The sequence below is a fragment of the Psammomys obesus genome, unplaced genomic scaffold (assembly GCF_907164565.1).
Source record: "Psammomys obesus unplaced genomic scaffold, mPsaObe1.curated_primary_1811, whole genome shotgun sequence".
In the NCBI taxonomy this organism is placed as follows: domain Eukaryota; kingdom Metazoa; phylum Chordata; class Mammalia; order Rodentia; family Muridae; genus Psammomys; species Psammomys obesus.
Window position 1 is genome coordinate 31,071,148 of NW_026596040.1, and position 18,638 is coordinate 31,089,785.

General features: G+C 36.3%; 1 protein-coding gene across 3 annotated transcripts; it reads right to left on the bottom strand.

Moving 5' to 3' along the window:
• Positions 1 to 764: 764 nt before the first annotated feature.
• On the bottom strand, positions 765 to 18,432 carry CUNH18orf54 (chromosome unknown C18orf54 homolog). 3 transcript variants are annotated; one of them, XM_055622681.1, is made up of 9 exons: positions 18,332 to 18,432; positions 17,788 to 18,078; positions 14,194 to 14,510; positions 12,250 to 13,017; positions 11,837 to 11,987; positions 8,615 to 8,714; positions 5,770 to 5,901; positions 3,377 to 3,438; positions 765 to 1,249 (listed from the first exon to the last, which is right to left on the bottom strand). In XM_055622681.1, exons 3-9 carry the CDS (start codon positions 14,471 to 14,473, stop codon positions 1,177 to 1,179), a joined length of 1,566 nt encoding a protein of 521 aa, XP_055478656.1. In that variant the 5' UTR covers positions 14,474 to 14,510; positions 17,788 to 18,078; positions 18,332 to 18,432; the 3' UTR covers positions 765 to 1,176. The 3 variants fall into 3 exon arrangements, with proteins under 3 accessions (XP_055478656.1, XP_055478657.1, XP_055478658.1); XM_055622682.1 differs by lacking the exon at positions 18,332 to 18,432 and having other exon boundaries at positions 17,788 to 18,134; XM_055622683.1 differs by lacking the exons at positions 765 to 1,249; positions 3,377 to 3,438; positions 5,770 to 5,901 and adding an exon at positions 7,175 to 7,215.
• Positions 18,433 to 18,638: the final 206 nt, after the last annotated feature.

Sequence of the window (18,638 nt, forward strand, 5' to 3'; positions counted from 1 at the left end):
TAGCCAGAAAAATACTGTGGGAAACCTCACAGACTAGAAAACACAAGAAGAGAGAGTCTACTTCATTGCATTTTGGTGTTAATAGTGCCTTAATAGCTTGAGAAAAAAACTATTCGGACATATGTTTAGAAATTCACCGTAACAAATACATTTATTCATCAAAGACACAGCCCTTTGGGTAAAACATTAATTTTTAGTATTTGGCTATACATGCACACACTCTTTAATTTCATTAGACTTTTAAATACATTAGTTATGTTTTATTACATAACTTTGAGCCTTGATGAAGATGTTTTCTACTTACTATAAACAGATTTGTGTAGTAGAAACTGCAAAACATAGAACAGTTCAGTTCTATATAGAGATAAATTTGAAAGCCTACAAAAAACAGCTTTAAATTACAATTGGTTTTGGATTTCCCGCATTTATTTTTTGCTTAGTTTCATATTTGTCATAAAGTCATAGCTTTTAATAGATTGAGATTAATCCACAACTAAAATCTAGGAAACAACCACATATCAAATATTAAATTCTCAAATATACTCTCTAAAATGATTTGTCAAATGTCAAGTATTATCAAGATTATCTTACAAAGAATCAAAGCATTAATTAAATAAGGTTCTATGATGTAACAATAAAAGAAAATTCCATTAACACTGAGTCACCAACTATTTAAGTGGCATTTACATACATGAAATGTTAATTATTCAATTTATAAAACTTTAGAAGTAACAAAATTCCATATAATACAACAATTTGGGTATTATATTTTAAGCTGCTTAAAAAATTCAGTACATACACACATAAATATAAAATTTAGGAGATTTAGGTAGAAAGCTAAAAAGTTTAACATCAAAGAATTAAATGACAAATAATCAGAATGTCAGTAAAAGCGAGGTCCAGAAAAATGTTAAGAAAGGAAATTATCCTCTTTTGAATATTAAGCATTTTCTGGTCTGAAGACCCAAGAACTATTTCAGGACATATCTTAAGTGTCTTCCACCTTTTTTTTCATATAAAATCAGGCCTATAAATATTTCCAAGTTTAGAGTCATATACTTGATCTTGTCATAGACAACATATAGCCTACATTTACTTTGTCAATGTAAGCAATAGCAAAAGTACATAATGCATTATATGTGACTGTTTATTGTGGTCAAAGTTGTGTTCTCCTCTTCACATTTTTGGTGACTGTTTCCCACTGGTATCATCGACCAGCTCCCTCAGGCGTGATAAATGGTCTAAGGCCCTTTATTAAAAAAATAAAAAATACATTATAAACCAACACTGAAAACTGAGTAGCCAATGTAGAAAGCAAGAAATAGTGATTACATTACTTATTGATTTCAAAATTACAGTAAGAAATTAAGTCATAGAAAAACATAAAACTTTGAGAACTGTTTTTTATAAACTTTGACATCTGAACACATAGTAACTAATATAATTTAGCATCCTATAAACATTTGCTTGAAATACCTATGTTAGTCAATTTTTAGTTAATTTGCTGGAGACTAATAAAAAAAATAGTATCACATGTATCATATTTAATAAAACATTTTTCATCTAATTTTCCCAACAGCTCTATTCTCTTTTGTCATGCTACATATATCATATATAGGAAACAAGGCACAAAAATCATTAAATATTTGCAGTAAAAATAGCTTAACTTTTTAAAATATCACTGTGATCCCAATACTCAGGAAGTCAGAGGCAGGTGGATTACTGTGAGTTCTAAGCCAGCCTAGTCTATAAAATGAGTCCAGGACAGCCAAGGCTATACGGAGAAACCCTGCCTCGAAACACCAAAAAACGAACAAAAAAAACACTTAAAACTATAAAATTTTCAATAAAACTCATATTTGTTGAGAAGGAAAACAAGTAATTTCTCTAGTAAGGTTGAATAATGCATACATTAACAATCTAGACTTTTTTCAAAACATACATTAAATTAAAAACTATCTTCATCTTCAAACTCAATACCTACATGTAGAGGAACTCAATCCTTATCTCTTAGTCTTTAAAAAACAACTCCAAAGACATCAAGGACCTTAGAACCAATATTAGACCCAATAACCTCAATGTGATAGAGGATAATTAGAAAATATGCTTAAACTTACAGGCACAGGAAGAAACTTTCTGAACAGGAAAACTCAGTAGCACAGCATTAAGACTAACAATTTATAAAATGGGACACCTCATGAAACTATGTACAACAAAGAACACAATCTTTTAAATAATGAACCAGCCTACAGAAGGGGAAAAATCTGTACCAGCTTTACAGCTGACACAGGTGTTTAGAATATATTAAGATCTCATAAAACCTAAAAACCAAACAAAGACAAAAAAAACCAATTAAAAATTGAGACAGGAGTATTAACAATGGCTCAGCGGTTAAAGAACACATGTAGCTCTTGATAAGACTTGGTGAGTCCATTTCCCAGCACCCATATGGTGGCTAACAACCACCATAACACTAATTTCAGGAAATCCAGTGCTGTCTCCTGACCTCTACAAGGGACCAGGCACATATGTGGTACACATGCAGGCAAAACATCTATATATATATAACATAAAAATAAGTTCAAAAATAGTTTTAATTGAAGCAGGCAATTAAACAATTTAATTGAAGCAGGTAATTAAACAGTTCTCAAAAGAAGAAATACAAAGAAAAAAAGGAGTATGAGGAATAACTTAAGTGTCCTGAAGACCCCTGAAAAAAACTGTAGAAGCTTCCTAAAGTATATACATTCACATATAAAGAGTTTAAATAGAATCACCCTATTACAGTGGGACAATGCCTTTCCTAGACACCATAGGCTATCAAATAAAAAGCCCAATGTCAGATATGAATTATCTCTTCCCAAAATATTTGTCAGTTGAGACCCACAATCTCCCAATATTATAGACCATGGCCACTGTTCTTGGTTACCCTCCAAAACTTAACAGTAAAACCCTACTGCTGAAAACATAACATACTTATGTCATAGAACATAGAGAAATCAAGCTGCTACCAATGTAAAAACTTCATCCATACTGCCTAATTTTCATAGTACTGAAAGATACTATGCGTGTTACTGAGGAAAACTGTACAGGTTTAAGAGAAAGCAGTGTTCTTTTATAAGACAAAAAAAATGCATTCCCTGAAAAGGAAGAAACTCCATGTGGACCTTTGGACTCCACATGGATAAACACACATATACACACAATATATAAATATAAACACATTTTAAAATAAATCTTAAAAAATAATATAATGTGCTACAAGAAACTTAAACATGCCTACCATACATGCACTCTTGGAAATACTGAATTGCACTCTGATTTTTATCAAAGGAATGACTAAAATGTACTGGTGTCTGAATTAGTAAATACTTACTTTTGAAGAGATGCAGTAATTGGAATCATATTTTCCTTCAATTGTAAATCATCCTCTGATACCTATTATTAAAACCAAAAAGAAATAAAAATATTTGAAATCTCACCATTGTACCAAATTATTTTTTGAATAACAACTAATAGTTTCATTTTTACTTTATTCAAAGAATACAACTACTTTGACTCACTTTTCAGTGCTCTTAAACATATGCCCCTTAAAGAATTACACTTTGGCTTAAAACTGCATCCTTATAGAAAAGGTTAAGGTTAATGATGTTTAAGAGAGTAAGTGAAGGGTAGGTTACACTGTATCTTTATGCTATGATTACACTGTCAGCAGGAAAAATGAATACTATGGTTTAAATGAACAAATTGCCACACTAAGGCAGAGTCACTCCCTGTTATAAAGCTCCACTGAATGGCAGTAAAAATGATCACTAAAATAAGCACAGAAATCAAATAATGAATGATTTCACTTACATATCGAATTGAGAAGTACCATTCTTAAAGCCCTGGGGTTGGAGTTACAGGCACTTGTGAGCCACACTACTTGGGTGCTGGGAACCATACTTGGGCCTTCGGTAAAAACAAGTCTTCTTAACTGAGCTATTTCTCTAGCCACTGGATCACGCAGTAAAATTAGAGGCTGGCTGAGTGATACCAAATGAGATGTTGGTAATTACACTCAGGAGGGTTAAGTTTAATATAGCTCCTGTGTAACTATGGTAGTCATAGTTAATAACAATGTGTTACAGAATTGAAAATTTCAAGGAGTAATGTAGGCATAAGGTTACTGTATAATTCAAATGCTGATTTCTGCACCCCCATCCCCGTATCTGGTTGCAATCCATCCAAGAATTTCCTGTCTCAACGCTATGTAAACACTGCTCCCCAATTGTCCCCTGATACGGAAAAAAAAACAAAAAACAAAAACAAAAACTAGCTTACAGCAAATTTCCTGCCGGCCAGGGGAGGAGTTGTTAAAACAGAAAGTAGGGGATTCGGCATAGGAGAGGTCCAAGAAACATTAGCAGAGGAGCTAGAGAAAGAAAGCCAAAAAGTGCAAGTATTGCTGGGCTGCTGGAAGGAAGCCAGATTAACTGCTCAATTATTGTGTTGTAAAGTTTATTATTACACAAATATTAAAGTCTCATTATTTGTGTATTAGCCGGGTAAAGAGAGAAACTTACAAACACAATTCTATGAAAATAACATTAACAGATTAGGTATTTCAAAGGTTCTCATCATAACAAAAATACCTATATACACCAATTGGTGATATACACCAATTAGCTTGATTTACCCATTCAATAATCTATACCTATTTAATATATCATATTACATCAACAATACCAAAGTTCTGTTTGTCACAAAAAAGAAGAAAATAAAACTGAAAGTAAAGAGGTTATCTGCTCTAAATTTATGTTCCACTTGCTAGGTAAGTGGCAGTTACAATTCACAAGTAGATATGGGAGAATATAAATTCTATGATCCTGTACTTTGAAATTTTATCCTCTGTAGAACAGCATGAAGCGAAACAAATTTTTCAAAATTTCTAGAAATACAGAAAATTTTAAAAAAATATTATACTCAGAAGTGTCAACAAGAACATAGTAACAAACATTTACTTTTCTGAGATACAAAGGTGGAAAAGTCTAACACTGAGAATATATTCTATGTTTCACAGAAACACTAGGAAGTTCTTGTTTGTAAGAAGCCAGAAGATTAGTTCTGTAGGATGTAAACATGGCATTGGTGCCTCTTCCAGACTATAACTGTAGCAGCAGCATCTCTAAATAAAACACTGGCCTTAAGCATAAAATATACAGAAAACACAGCTCAGAAGCAATAAAGTAAAACAAATCTTTACAAGTCTAATTCTCACAATACTAGGTGTGAGTAAAATAATTTCTAAAGAGTATATAATTAGAGTACAATTCTACAGCATGTACTGGGTAGGCATGATACTTTGCATAGGACTAGAGGTAGGTATAAAATGGATTCTGGTGAAATAAGATATAAATTTGGATATAATATTATCTTACAGCTCAAGTGCTGATCCTCAACTGGTCGCTCTACTGAGTGGAGGAAGTTGATCACTGGGGCCTGCCTTTGAAGGTTACACTGGTCTCCAGGCCCTTCCTCACTCTTTTATTCCTCAGTAGGGTCATGAGATGCACAGCCTCTCCCCATTCTACTCCCAAGCACCACTGCTCCTGCTGCCTTGATGTTCTGCCTCATTTAGGGCCCAGTGAAGCCAAAGACTATGAACTGAAACCTCTGAAGCCACAAGCCAAGATAAACATGTTTATGTCATGTATCCTGCCATTGTGGTGAAAAAATTAACACAATTTTAGATAAATTCATATGTTTCAATCCTAAGTTTGTACTTACTTGTTTAATATCTTCTTCTGGCTCCGGATTTTTATTCTGACTAAAACTTTCTTGTACTGCTTGAAGGTTAAATAACATTTGTTTCAAGGCTTCAACGGGACCATGATGTTTGCCTCCAGAGAGAGTAGAGCTCTGAAGGTAATGAAATGATGAAATTAACCATTCAAATATAAAAGAAAAATAGTACAATTTGTATAATATCCCCAACATAAAATTAATGCAAAAATCGAGACGATGTATTAAAATTGCTATTTAAAAACAATAATCTATATCTGTGGTCTTACCTACCATTGGACCCTGCAAGCTACAATACCAACCTGTCAGAAAGGGTGTACCTACTGGTCTAGTCATAGCAAAACTGTTCTGACTGAATTTGAGGCATGCTCCACAGAAGAAAATTCTATGATGTCTAGTCCAAAGTCTATGGCTAGGGGAGGTCACAGGGCTATGGCAGAACCTTACTACTGCTGCTCTGCTAAGCAGTTGAACTGGCCAGCTGTTTCCTGAACATATATATTTATAACCGTAAACCTGACCTGCTCTTAGCAGTGGTCAAGGCAGCTGCTTTCTGTAATGTCAGTAGTCAATGCAGAGATGCACAATATATGCTCAGCCATAACTCAGATGTCTGTATTACAAACACCAAGGCTAAAGAAACATCAATGAAGAGGAAAGAGAACAAAGAGCCAAAGGGTAGGGAGAAAGGCTGTGGTGCCTTCTGGAGCTCACAACAGCTCTGGCTACCTGCCCAAGGCCTACAGAAAATAAACCAACCAAAGTTCTGGCACAGATAAGGTAAATGATCTCCAAGCCCCATCCTTTCCTGAGAAGTGACTGGACGTCGGTGGCTGGAAAAGGAAGACTCATTCTTTTTTGAGGATGTGGCCATTTGTAGGTGTGCTCCCGTGGATGATAGCACATATATGGCCAGCACTAACTGCGCACTTTAAAATGAATATTACACATTTACTCATTACCTTCAAACCACGGCTTCTGAACAAAAATCAGAATCCAGGTGTATCAAAATGTTCTTTTCTAATATCTGAAGAAAATTGGTTATCAACTAAGAGAGGACTAGATTTCAAGAAAATCTTTCTCAGCATACTTTCAATGATCAGGAAAGAGAAAGCCTTATTCACTAGCCTTTTTTCACTTATTGTGAAAATGTGAAAGTGTTAGGTCACTATAGAAATGGAATGACTAGCCCTCAAAACTGAAAAAAGAACTACCATTTAAGCCAGCTACACTACCCGTGGTTATCCACTCAGAAGAGCTGTATCAGCACGCCACAGAGATACTTGCACACTCATATCTATACTGCCGCACTATTGTAAGGTCAGGAAATGGGCCAACCTTGACGTCCTGCAGCAGCTGCACCCATAAAGAAACACACCACAGAAACACAAGAAACCGTTATGCAGACACAGAAAACTCAGATCATGGCATCTGCAAGAAAGTGGATGAAACTGGAAATCACACTTAATAAAATAAGCTAAACTCAAAACTACCCAGCAGGGTATCAAAGCAGATACTGAGGCTCCTAACCAAACTTTGGACAGAGTGCAGGGAATCTTAGAAAAGAATGGGGAGGATAGTAAGACCTAGAGAGGACAGGACCTCCACAAGGAGAGCAACAGAGCCAAAATATCTGATACAGGACAGGGGTCTTTTCTGAGACTGATACCCCAACCAAGGACCATTCATGGAGATAACCTAGAACCCCTGCTCAACTGTGGCCCATGGCAGTTCAGTATCCAAGTGAGTACCCTAGTAAGGGGAACAGGGACTGTCTCTGACATGAACTCAGTGGCTGGCTCTTTGACCGCCTCCCCCTGATGTGGAAGCAGCCTTGCCAGGCCACATAGGACAATGTAGCCAGTTCTGATGCGACCTGATAAGCTAGGGTCAGATGGAAAGGGAGTAGGACCTCCCCTATCTGTAGACTTGGAGAGGGGCTTAGAAAGAGATGAGAGAGGGAGGGTGGGATTGGGAGGGACTGAGGAAGGGGGCTACAGCTGGGATATAAAGTGAATAAACTGTATTAATATAAAAAATAAAAATTTAATTAAAAAATGCTCCCCAATTTCCCCTGATATTGTCCCCAGTAAAGCAGCTTACAGCCAATTGCTGAGCAGGGGAGACAACAGGGCTGGACTTCTTGCCAGCCAGGGGAGGAATTAGAAGAGGAAGGAGGGGATTCAGACATGGGAGAGATCCAAGGGACATCAGGAGAGAGGAGCTTGAGCAGGAAAGCTACAAAGCACTAGTATCACTGGGATGTAAGCTGGGAGGAGGCCAGATTAGCTTAGTGGGTTAAGAATAGATTAATAACTGGTCAGTTCTAGTGTTATGAAGCTTATTATTACACAAACATAAAAGAGTCTCAATCATTTGTATAATAGATAGGTTAAGAGAAAATCTGAATCATATAAAACTAACTTTAACATGTATACATACATTTTTATTTGAAAACATAAACTGACTATAAAATAAGGTAATAATTTAAATTATTATGGTATGTATTATTACTGAAGAAACACAAGCCTCAATGATCAGTTGGCCTACAACGAGAGATCATTTTCCCCACAATGGTCTCCATCTTGTTTTCCAGTAAAAAACAATGTAATGACAATTCAAGCTACATGTATAATTTAATTCCAGTTTCTTGTACTTTACAATACTAAAAGTCCTCAAAATACTAAATTCTGATAAAATTTGTAGTTTTGTGGATATTTGGGGGAAAACATTACAGGAACTTTTTGTTGTTCTTTAAAAATATTAAATAACAGAAATTATATGCATAAATTAAATACAGACCCTCTTTTAATATAAAGATTTTACTCACCTGATTATCATCATTTAAAAAGTTGTCAGGAAGTTTAATACATTGTATTCTAGAACTTTGTTGAGGACTGTCATCAGCTTTAACTGGGACAGGAGATTTGCTACAGAGGATTTAAAGGATACAAACAGTAATTTAAAAAGTAGGCATTATATAATTCAAACTTTTTCACTTAAAAACAAGTTAGGCTGTAAAGACAACTCAGCAGTTATGAGCACTTGCTGCGATTGCAGAGGACCTACTCTTCTCCCAGCATATGAGCCATCCTATGGCTCATAATCACTGTAACTCCAGCTCCAAGAGATACAACCACCTCTTCTTACTTCTGCAACATTTCAATCATACTCACACATGCACACATAAGAGCGCACACACTTAAAAATATGTTTTTAAAGTTGTGACCAAAAAAATAATAAATGTCATGAATATGACTCATAACAAGGTGTGTATTAATTCCTCTGCCCTCTCCCTAAACTGATACCGGAATCCAGGCCTTCTGTGTTCCCTGGCTTCTCCTTACCAGCTTTAAAGCCAATACCGATAGTTTAAATATAAAGTAAAGTATTATTCCTCAACTGAATTGCCCAACCATGGAAAAACTTCAAAAGCTCATACATTTGGCACAGGTTCCTTTTGCCAAGTAAAAACTGTGAAAGCTGGACGTGAAGCTCAGTAATAAAGTCCTAAGCCCAGCATGCAGGAGACTGGGTTCAATCCCCAGTGCCAGGCATACATACCAAACAAGTTATTTTCCTAATAATGATAACAGAAAACTCAAAACTCAGAAGTCTTCACTTAAGACGCAGTTTTGTGTTCCCCAACAAGACAAACACATCTCAGAATTATTATTAGTGTCGGCAAAACTGAGAAAAGATTTAATTTTTAAAATGTAAATTCCAAACTGAAAATTCTAATCACAGTCCCAACTCCACGCAACCTTCAGTAATTTACCTGTCCAAGTATCTACATTTACTGTCCTTATTTCACAGAGATACTGTAAAATAGTTCTCCATGCACCTTATATTTTTAGTAGTCATTCAATAATCACTTCTTTCTTGATGTTCTGAGTAGTAAGGAGTACTCACGGAAAAAAGAATGTTTCAAGTTAAATTGTACTTATCACAGTAATAAATATTATGGTAGTATTTCTTCTATATCATTATAACATATATTTGTAACTTAAAAATCACAATATTCATTTATCTCTATGTAACACTTGAACATTGCATGCTAATCATTTTTTTAAGAAGCACTTCTTTGTTGACATATTTTACTTAAAACTTTTTATCAGTCTGGGAAATCTTTTCCCTCACCACTCAATGTATTTTTATATATCCATATTGAAGATACAGAACACAGAAGCTCATTACACTATCCTATTTTTATGTGTAACATTTTCATAACAAAATGTTTAAAGTATGTTCAGTTGCTTTTCATTATGTTTTACTTTTTACTGTGTGTGTGTGTGTGTGTGTGTGTGTGTGTGTGTGTGTGTGTACACACACTCGCTCATTTATAATATGTGTGTGTATACGTCTAGGCCAAGGGCAATGTCTTCCTCTATTTTTAGTCATCTTAATTTCTGAAGGTCTTTCACTGAACCTTGGCTCTCCAACTCTGCAAGAACAGTTTGCCCAAAACTCCAGAGATCCTCTTGTCCCTGCCTCTCCCTGCTGGGATTACAGATACACACTACCATCCCAGCTTCTCCCATGGGTGCTACAGATCCAAACATTTTGCGAGTACTTTGTGTAAGCACTTTACCGATGAACCCAGCATTTACATTCTACCTTTTAGACCACTAACTTTATTGCTTCCTATTCTGTTTCATCCTGGAAGATTTTTCAAGTTTCAACTAAGATCTATTTACTCTTCTCGGCAATCCACCTTTTCTTTTTCTATAAACATAATACTTGAGAATTGACTCTCTAAAAATGAAGTTCTAGGTGCAAGTTACTGAGTCAAATAATTGACATTATTTTTACAAAATGCAAGTTTTATAGTCTAACTGCAAAACATATACAGTAAATCCATTCAACAATTCTACTCCTAATCAGCTCTGCTATTACTTTATTCCTCATTTTGTGTTAACAACTAAAAACTAAGCATTGCAGCTCTTCTTTACTAACACAAAAAAACTAACTGGTTAGGAAATAAGAAAATAAAAGAAGTTAAACATGAAGTGAGCCAGTTATAAGTTCTTTTTAAAAAAACTGTTGAAATAGAATGAGAAAACTAAAAGAAAATAAATTTTTGTGAGCAATCACCGACACTACATGATTCTTAAGACAGTTCACTTCTAGTCTTTACAACCCTAATTAACTATTATTTTCTCCATCTTTAAAATTTAGAGAACTTGCATAGCTATCAAAGTAAGAAAGTAAGAAATGAGATAGGATGACAATCAGTATCAGCATTCAAAGTCAAGTAGTCAACTGAGAAACAATCAAGAGAAACCCACATACTCTGCAGGCTGACAGAGGAGGATTGAGACTTGAAGGACAGCCTAGGCTACAGGGCATGACACTGTCTCAAGGAAAAAAAAAAAGGCATCCAGAAATTATGAAATATTATCAACTATTAGAGCCTAAGATACAGATATGGCTTACCAAAACTGCATCTCTGTGAGTACCACTTCCAAATGTAGTACCACTAATGAAAAAAACGTTCTTATATAAGCTACAGTCAACACCATACCCATCTTAGGTATGTAGGGACTTTTTAATTATTCCAAAATACAGAAAGATTGAAAGGCCATAGAAAGGTTGAGCAAACAAAATGAAAAGAACCCTAGATCTACAAAAGAGCATATCTCAAAATGTACTGTCATCTCAGGAAAGCAATGAATAAAAGAGGAAACCAAAATGTAAACAAGACATGAATAATAAGTGTTGGGAAGACTTAACATTTAAAATGCAACGAGGATTCCATAATGCTACCCCATTTGCAAAGTAAATGTTCAAGTTTCATAATTATTTACATATACACATGCTTGCACACACATACTCACATTTAATTTAACACCAAAGCAAAATGAACATGCAGCATGTATTTTACAGAAGCATACATAACATTGTATCATCTTGTAGTAACAAATGAAAAATGCAACCTAAGCACCATGAAAGTTAGATCATACCATCATTAATTATTAGTTATGTGGAAAGCAAATCTGATGTTGGCATAGCGCTTTTTCATCTGGTACACCAAACAAGGTCACTTACTTACAAAGTAACAGGGACATTTTCCCATGACCGCTCGGCTTCAAGTTGATCTAAGGAACAGGGACTATCATCCTTTTCCATGGGCTTTGGGACGTCATTAGTAGACTGCCTGAGGTTCTTCTTAGCCTTCAGGATAAGCAATTCAATTTTGTCACCTAATTTTAAAAACACTCTTTAAGAAGAAAATAGAAATCTCAAAACGTCTCACAGACAACAGGAAAAATATTTGAAATGTGCACGTCTATGACAGCAAATTAGGAAAAAGTGTTGATAATTTAAGCAATGAAAACAGAAATAGCTTTAAAATGCTCAAAATTATACAGTCTAAAAATGTTATTACATCAAAAAACTTCTACAGAGTACATTAAATCTTAACACATCCTGTTTTAAAATAAAAAACTAAAAACAAAATATTACCACAGAATGGCTTTGGGGATTGTCCTGGGAGAAGTGGGTTCTCACAATGACATTTATATTCATTAGCTAATCCTTCATACTCACTGAAGGTATCTGTAAAGTTTGAAGGTTCAAAAGAATATTCAAAACAATCTACTTTGTTTGTAAGCTGAGTAGTTCTTTGTGTCTGGTAACTATTTATAGGAGAATATTCATCTCCATTAAATAAGTTATAAGCCCTTTGACTATTTGCGTCTGGCAGTAAGTCTTGATTATGGAGCCAAATTGGATACTTAAAATCAGGTAGACTAGTGACCCCTGAAACATTAAGGTCAGATTTCTGGCTAGTGAGCCATCTTGGATAATTCCTTTCAGGATTTTGTTCTGAACTGTCCTTGAAAGATGACTTTTTAGAAAAAGATAAAGATGATTCCAAAACACATTTATTATTTCTATTCATAGGTTTTGGGGTTCTGAGACTACCACATTTCTTTCCATTTACATTTGCATATATAGTAGGAGTAACTACATTATCCTTGCTCTTGAAAGTAGAGTCTACATGAAAATTTGGATTCTTTTTAATGTCCAGTGAATCCCATCTTCCACTGTATTTCTTGTTTTTCCTGCTTGCAAGGTGACTAGGTATAACATGAGTGAAGGATAAGGATCCATCCGCTGGAAGTCTTAACAAATCATCCGTTGTCAGGCTAATGGAGTCCATGTCATTAACAGTCTCTCTTCTATAGTGTAAGGAATTAAAATGCAGTCTGTGATCAAGATCTTCAAAAGCTGAAAAATGAAGCATAGTTCTATTTGTTTTAGCGTATATAAACAGACTAGTTGACAGTAAATGAGAATTAAAAATTTAAGAAGATTTTTGGTGTTTTCCCTTTATCATTAGTTTTGAATAGAAATATTAAAACATAAATTGGTAAACATAACACATGCTTTTTTCATAGCTCTTCAGCTTTTAATTTATATATTTATATTGCCAATCAGTAAATTTGTATGTATTCTAACTTACTGTTTCTTCTACTTTCTGAATGCAGACATTCCTTTTACATAAATACAATCACAGTAAGTTGATTACTGAAAATTGGCTACGGCACAGGGAAATGTGTACTGTTAAACCAGGATGAAAAACAATTTGCTTTCCTATGCACCCTGGGATGGCACAGCCACAGAGAACGCTATCTAATTATCTTCTAGAATAAATCACCCACATCCTTCCCGCTCTACGTTCTTCTGCTGCTGTTTAGTAGAGAGTTTATCAACAACTCATTTTTCCAGACCTGTCTTCATGAAAGCTTTATTAAGAACAAACTCTTAGTATATTGTGATTACTGTTCCACAGACTACAGATGATAAAATAATAATATTCCTATCTTACCAGCTGAAATTGAGCAAATATAAACTCAGAAAGATTGGAATTATTTAACAGCTTGTTAGGATAACAATATCAATACTCTTTCCATCGTGCCACAGAAAACTGACTTACCAGTTTAGGACCAGCCACTTACTACTGCTAATTATATCTCTGTGTTGTCTCCAAAGACAAGAGATCTTAGTAAAAAGCTCCTTGGAACTGAGCATCTAAGCATACTCCTTTAATCCTAGCACTCGGGGAGTGTGGAGGCGCACTCCTTTAATCCCAATACTCAAGGAGGCAGAGGCAGGTGGTTATTTGTGACTTCAAGACCAGCCTGGTCTACAAAGTGAGCTCAGGACAGCCAAGGCTACATAGAGAAATCCTGTCTCAGAAAAAAATTAAAAAACAAAAAAATAAAATCACTTGGGATCATGACAGGGATACAATCCATTTTACAAAATATCAAGATTTTAGTAATAGAAGTTAATTTTATTCCAAAATAAAAAAAATGTCCAACTTTCAAAGGCACATCTCTCAACTATGTTAAATCACTAGACATAAAAGAATGCAAAAAAGCATGAAAAGCAAAGCATTACCATTGTTTGGTTTCCACACACCACTGGGAAATCGCAGCATATTACTGGACTCGCCATCAAGGTTTGCGTTGCCAGTGTATGGGCCAGAGTGTTCCCTGCTTAGATCAAAATCGTCGATATAGGCCTGCAGAGCCTCAGAAGCAGAGCGGTACAGTCTGTCCTTGTAGCAAAAAGAGCTGTCAGAGTTGAAGGAACTATCACTTGGGCTGCCGCTTGCCAGGAGAGAAGATACTGATGATTCCCGAGAACAAACTCTGCGCTTTGTGTTTGATTTTGCCATGGCTTTCTCAAAATGAGTTGTTCATTTCCTTTACATACTTCAATAAAAAAAAGTGACAGTGCCAATGAATAATGACTACAAACAATAAAAACTCTTAAATAGGAAACGAAGTTTTTCATTAGTTGTTGACAATATATATCCCTATTTAAGCACTGAAAGTTTTCTATTAGCTTTACGGTTAGTCATGTCATAAATGATTTAGAAAAAAATTTGAGCACGTGCTTGGGAATACACATACAAAAACTGTGAATATACATAGAAAACCAAAGAAAAGGTACTTACTTTGTGAAAAGTCCTAAACACTACTACGGACAGTACTTCTTTATTTTGCTAATATATTCTATGACATCACAATCCCTAACAGTTTCTGGGGCTGGAGAGATGGCTCAGCAGATAAGAGCACTGTCTGCTCTTCCATAGGTGCTGAGTTCAATTCCCAGCAACCACATGGTGGCTCACAATACCGAACAGTTTCCAAAAGATAGTATTTTTTAAGTCTTATAAGCCTACTGCCATGAATTACAGGTAGCTGGCAGTCAATTCATTTTTAAGCCATCCAATAAAACATTAGAAACAAGAAGCAACAAGGAATAATGTCTTCTTTCAATACTCCGAGCACCAATATGCAACTTTACCCAATACTTCCCCCAAAAAAAATAATTTCAGAAAATAAAATAACTAGGATCTATAAACAAACAATAAACTACAAATTTTATTTCAGAATGGGCTAACTATCAGCCTTTTAAAAAAGTGTTAAGAATCTCCTCTTTCAGAATTGGAGATAATAGTTGTACAGAGTTGTAGGTATTAATAGCACTTAAGTTTACAATTTAAAATTATTAATTTAATTTTATAATCATTTTACCTCAGTAACAATTGTTCTTTCAAAAATATCAATAACATTTAAACACTATACCCCAATGAAGGACACTCCTTTCAACCCTCCAATGTCTCTTTTGCTTTAGATCCTTGTAGTATGAGTTAGGTGGCTTATAACCAATAAAATTTATTTCCCAAATATTAGAACCAAAGTGCTTGCAGGTTCAGTTTGTCTGGGCAAGTTGCTCACGCATCACACACACTTCTTGGTTGTGACCTCTCCTGAAGAAAGGGCTAATTACTTGTTCTTTGAGTCTGTTTCATATGGTTGCTTATTCCACTCACAATCTAAACTCCTCAAAGGCACTCCCTAATACAATTTTTTTTTTTGGAGTTAGGATTTTAGCATCTGAATTTTAACAGTACATGGATATTCAAATCATAGCACTCCTACAGAATTTAGCAGTCACTAATCTTTATGTCTTCAGGTTTTCTTTTTTTTGGGGTGTGTCATGTAAATGGAATCATTCCAGTCAAGACTTTTTGTTTCTTTAGACTTCCTACACTTAGCATTGTTCTAGAGGTTCATCTATATTAGCACTTAGCCATGTATACTTCTAATGAACGAGTAATACCCCTGTATTCTGTCCATATTTTTAAAGAAGTATAAAACAGAGATTGCCTTCAGTTTTTTTTTTTTTGCTATTACAAATAGTGCCTATATAACTATTTACATGCTTTTGTTTATATAGCTATTTTCGCTTCTTTGTGGGTATACATAGAATAAGTACGAGCTCACATGATAGCTTCATGTTTTCATGAATTGAGGAAACAAAAAGCATTTTTTTTTTTTCGAATGGCAGGCTCATTTTATATTTTCTTCACCAGCAAACAAAGTTTCCGATGTTGACACTTATTATTTTCAGGCTTAAAGTATTATTGTCTTTTGGTGCAGCTCAGAGGTAAAGCATTTACTTAGCAAGAAGCCAAAGAAAATTATGACTATTCTGTTGGATATGAAATAGCACTTTCTGGTTTTAATATGCATTTTTTAGTGACTCATAATATTGCTCGTTATTTTAGTAATTTGTTAATAATCATCCAAGGAATGTCTAACCAAATTCTTGATTAACTGGATTATGTACCTTTGGGGAAATGATTAACGAACTATTTATAAATTTTGACTAATAAACCTTTATCAGTTTGCAATCTCCCCAAAAATAAAAAGAAGCTTCTCTTGACCTTCATTTTTCATATATCAGTCATTCTTTTTAATATTTAATCTTATTTATGTGTGTTCGTGTTGTGCCTACATACATGTCTGTGTATCAAAGAGGTCCGCAGATCCCCTGGAATGGCAATTACAGACAAGTGTTAAGTCAACATGTGGGTGCCAGGAGTCAGACCTGGGTCCTCTAGCAAAGCAGCCAGTGCTCTTAACCACTGCATTCCTACAGCTTCTTTATTTTTAATTCTTAAATAGATTCAGCTCACCTACTTAGTAAAGCTTAACTGATCCACACATTTGTTTAATGCATTCAACTTTCTGTTTTCCTAGTAAAATTGAGAGACCTCATGGCATTGCAATAGCATCTACATTTGTTAAAAAGAATTAACAGGATAGGTATCAACCAGGGCATGATAGTCATTGAGAATTAAAAGAGTTTCTGAACAACAACAACAAAAAAAAAAAAACCAGACATAGGATGTGACTCATGCTACAAAGCTGCTACAATGTCAATATGCTCATTTCCGGCTATAATTTTGGAAAATTTTGTCTAATGTAATATTAGCAATGTCAAATTTGACTCTAAAATATAACAAATTTGCTAATTAAAGAAGCGACAGAGCTGTAATAGCTCCTGCCTGTATTCCCAGCACTTGGTGGCTAAGGGAGAACATAGAGATAGCAGAATATGCGAACGCGGTTCTCCATTCCTGGATGCTCTGCTATTGGTTTTTCTCTAAAGAATAACTAGACAAAATCAATTGTGTGCTTTCTTTATCCTTCTTAGGAATCTTTAAATTAGTTCCACTAAATCCGCTTGGATTGCATCTTATCAGAACAAAAAGTAGGCTGCCAAGTCTACTTCACAAAACCTTAAATACAAGCAAAACCTTCAAAGGGAAAGCTGTTGGATTTAATTCTTAGTGAGTGGCTGAGACTTACCTCCATTTACATAACGAAAAAGAAAATCCGAAATTCTTATGGAAAGTTTCAAGTTGGAGCAAAAGTAGAATAAGCTTAAGAAACCCCTGCGCACCTACTACCTTGCTTCCAACAATAATTATCAACATGCTTTAACTGTTTATGAGACCCTCCCTCCCATTTCGGTCACAAGATTGTTCCCAAATACATACATACACATACAAGTGTTTATATGTATACATATATACATGTATATGTTTATGCATATTTTTGTATGTGTGTGTGCATGTATGTATACACACATATATTTACTCATTTATTTTTAAGTAAACTTCACATATCTTACCATTCCCTTTGCAAGTGCTTCGGTTTGAATCCCCAAAACTAAATCCATCGTGTTGAACGGTAAAATGAGGGTGGGAAGTTCCAACTTCCCCGATTCAAAACCCAGACTGTCGGCCGAAAGTGTGCAAGGGAGACAGACGATGGCCCCGGAGGTCGAGAACAACTCTTGGAAACCGCCGCTCTCAGAGTTCCAAATCCCGGACGGAAGCCAAGGCTGGTTTCTCCTGCAGCGCGGCGCCCGCCCGTCCGTGTGCGCCGGGTGCGGCTGTCCGGCTCCGGGGCGGCAGCGTCCCTGGGCGTCGCGGACACAGACGTGGCCTTGAGTTCCCTCCCCCTGCTGCAGCCGAGCCCGCAGCCACGCTGCGGGGCAACGGCCCCTCCGGGCCCCTCCCGAGCCTCGTCGGCACCCCCTGGAGAGGCCGCACCCGGGACACCCCTGGATGGAGTCCTCCCCGGGAGCGTCCTCCGCCCCCGCCCCGCCGCCCCGCCGAGAAGGGACCCACATTAAGGGCGCCCTCCTCCTGCCGCTCCCCGCGATAACTCACCGGGACGCTCCCAGGCTCTCAAAGCATCGCCGAGCGCGACACCGCCCTCAGGACCGCTCCTTCGTCCGCCGCCCGCGCTCGCGTTCAAACCGACCTAACATGGCGCCGGCGCGCGGGGCGCATGCGTAGCGCCAGCCGGAGGGAGGCGCGGGTGTCTGGGAGGCTCGGGGGCCCCCCCGGAGGGTTCAGAGGTCAAAGGGCGTAGAGGGGCGTTAGGTCGCCATCCCTCGGGGGAGGTGGGGATTCTCCCTTGTCTTGTCAGCTGGGAAGGTTCTAGACTCCATCCATGTCCCTTGACACCCTCGTC

Excerpts from the sequence above, each read along its gene's own strand:
- CUNH18orf54 (XM_055622681.1), bottom strand. The coding sequence starts at position 14,473 with ATGGCAAAATCAAACACAAAGCGCAGAGTTTGTTCTCGGGAATCATCA. Across the intron at positions 13,018-14,193 it reads TGTGTGGAAACCAAACAATG|CTTTTGAAGATCTTGATCAC; the intron begins GTAATGCTTTGC and ends TTCATTTTTCAG. Across the intron at positions 8,715-11,836 it reads GAAAATGTCCCTGTTACTTT|CAAATCTCCTGTCCCAGTTA; the intron begins GTAAGTAAGTGA and ends AATCCTCTGTAG.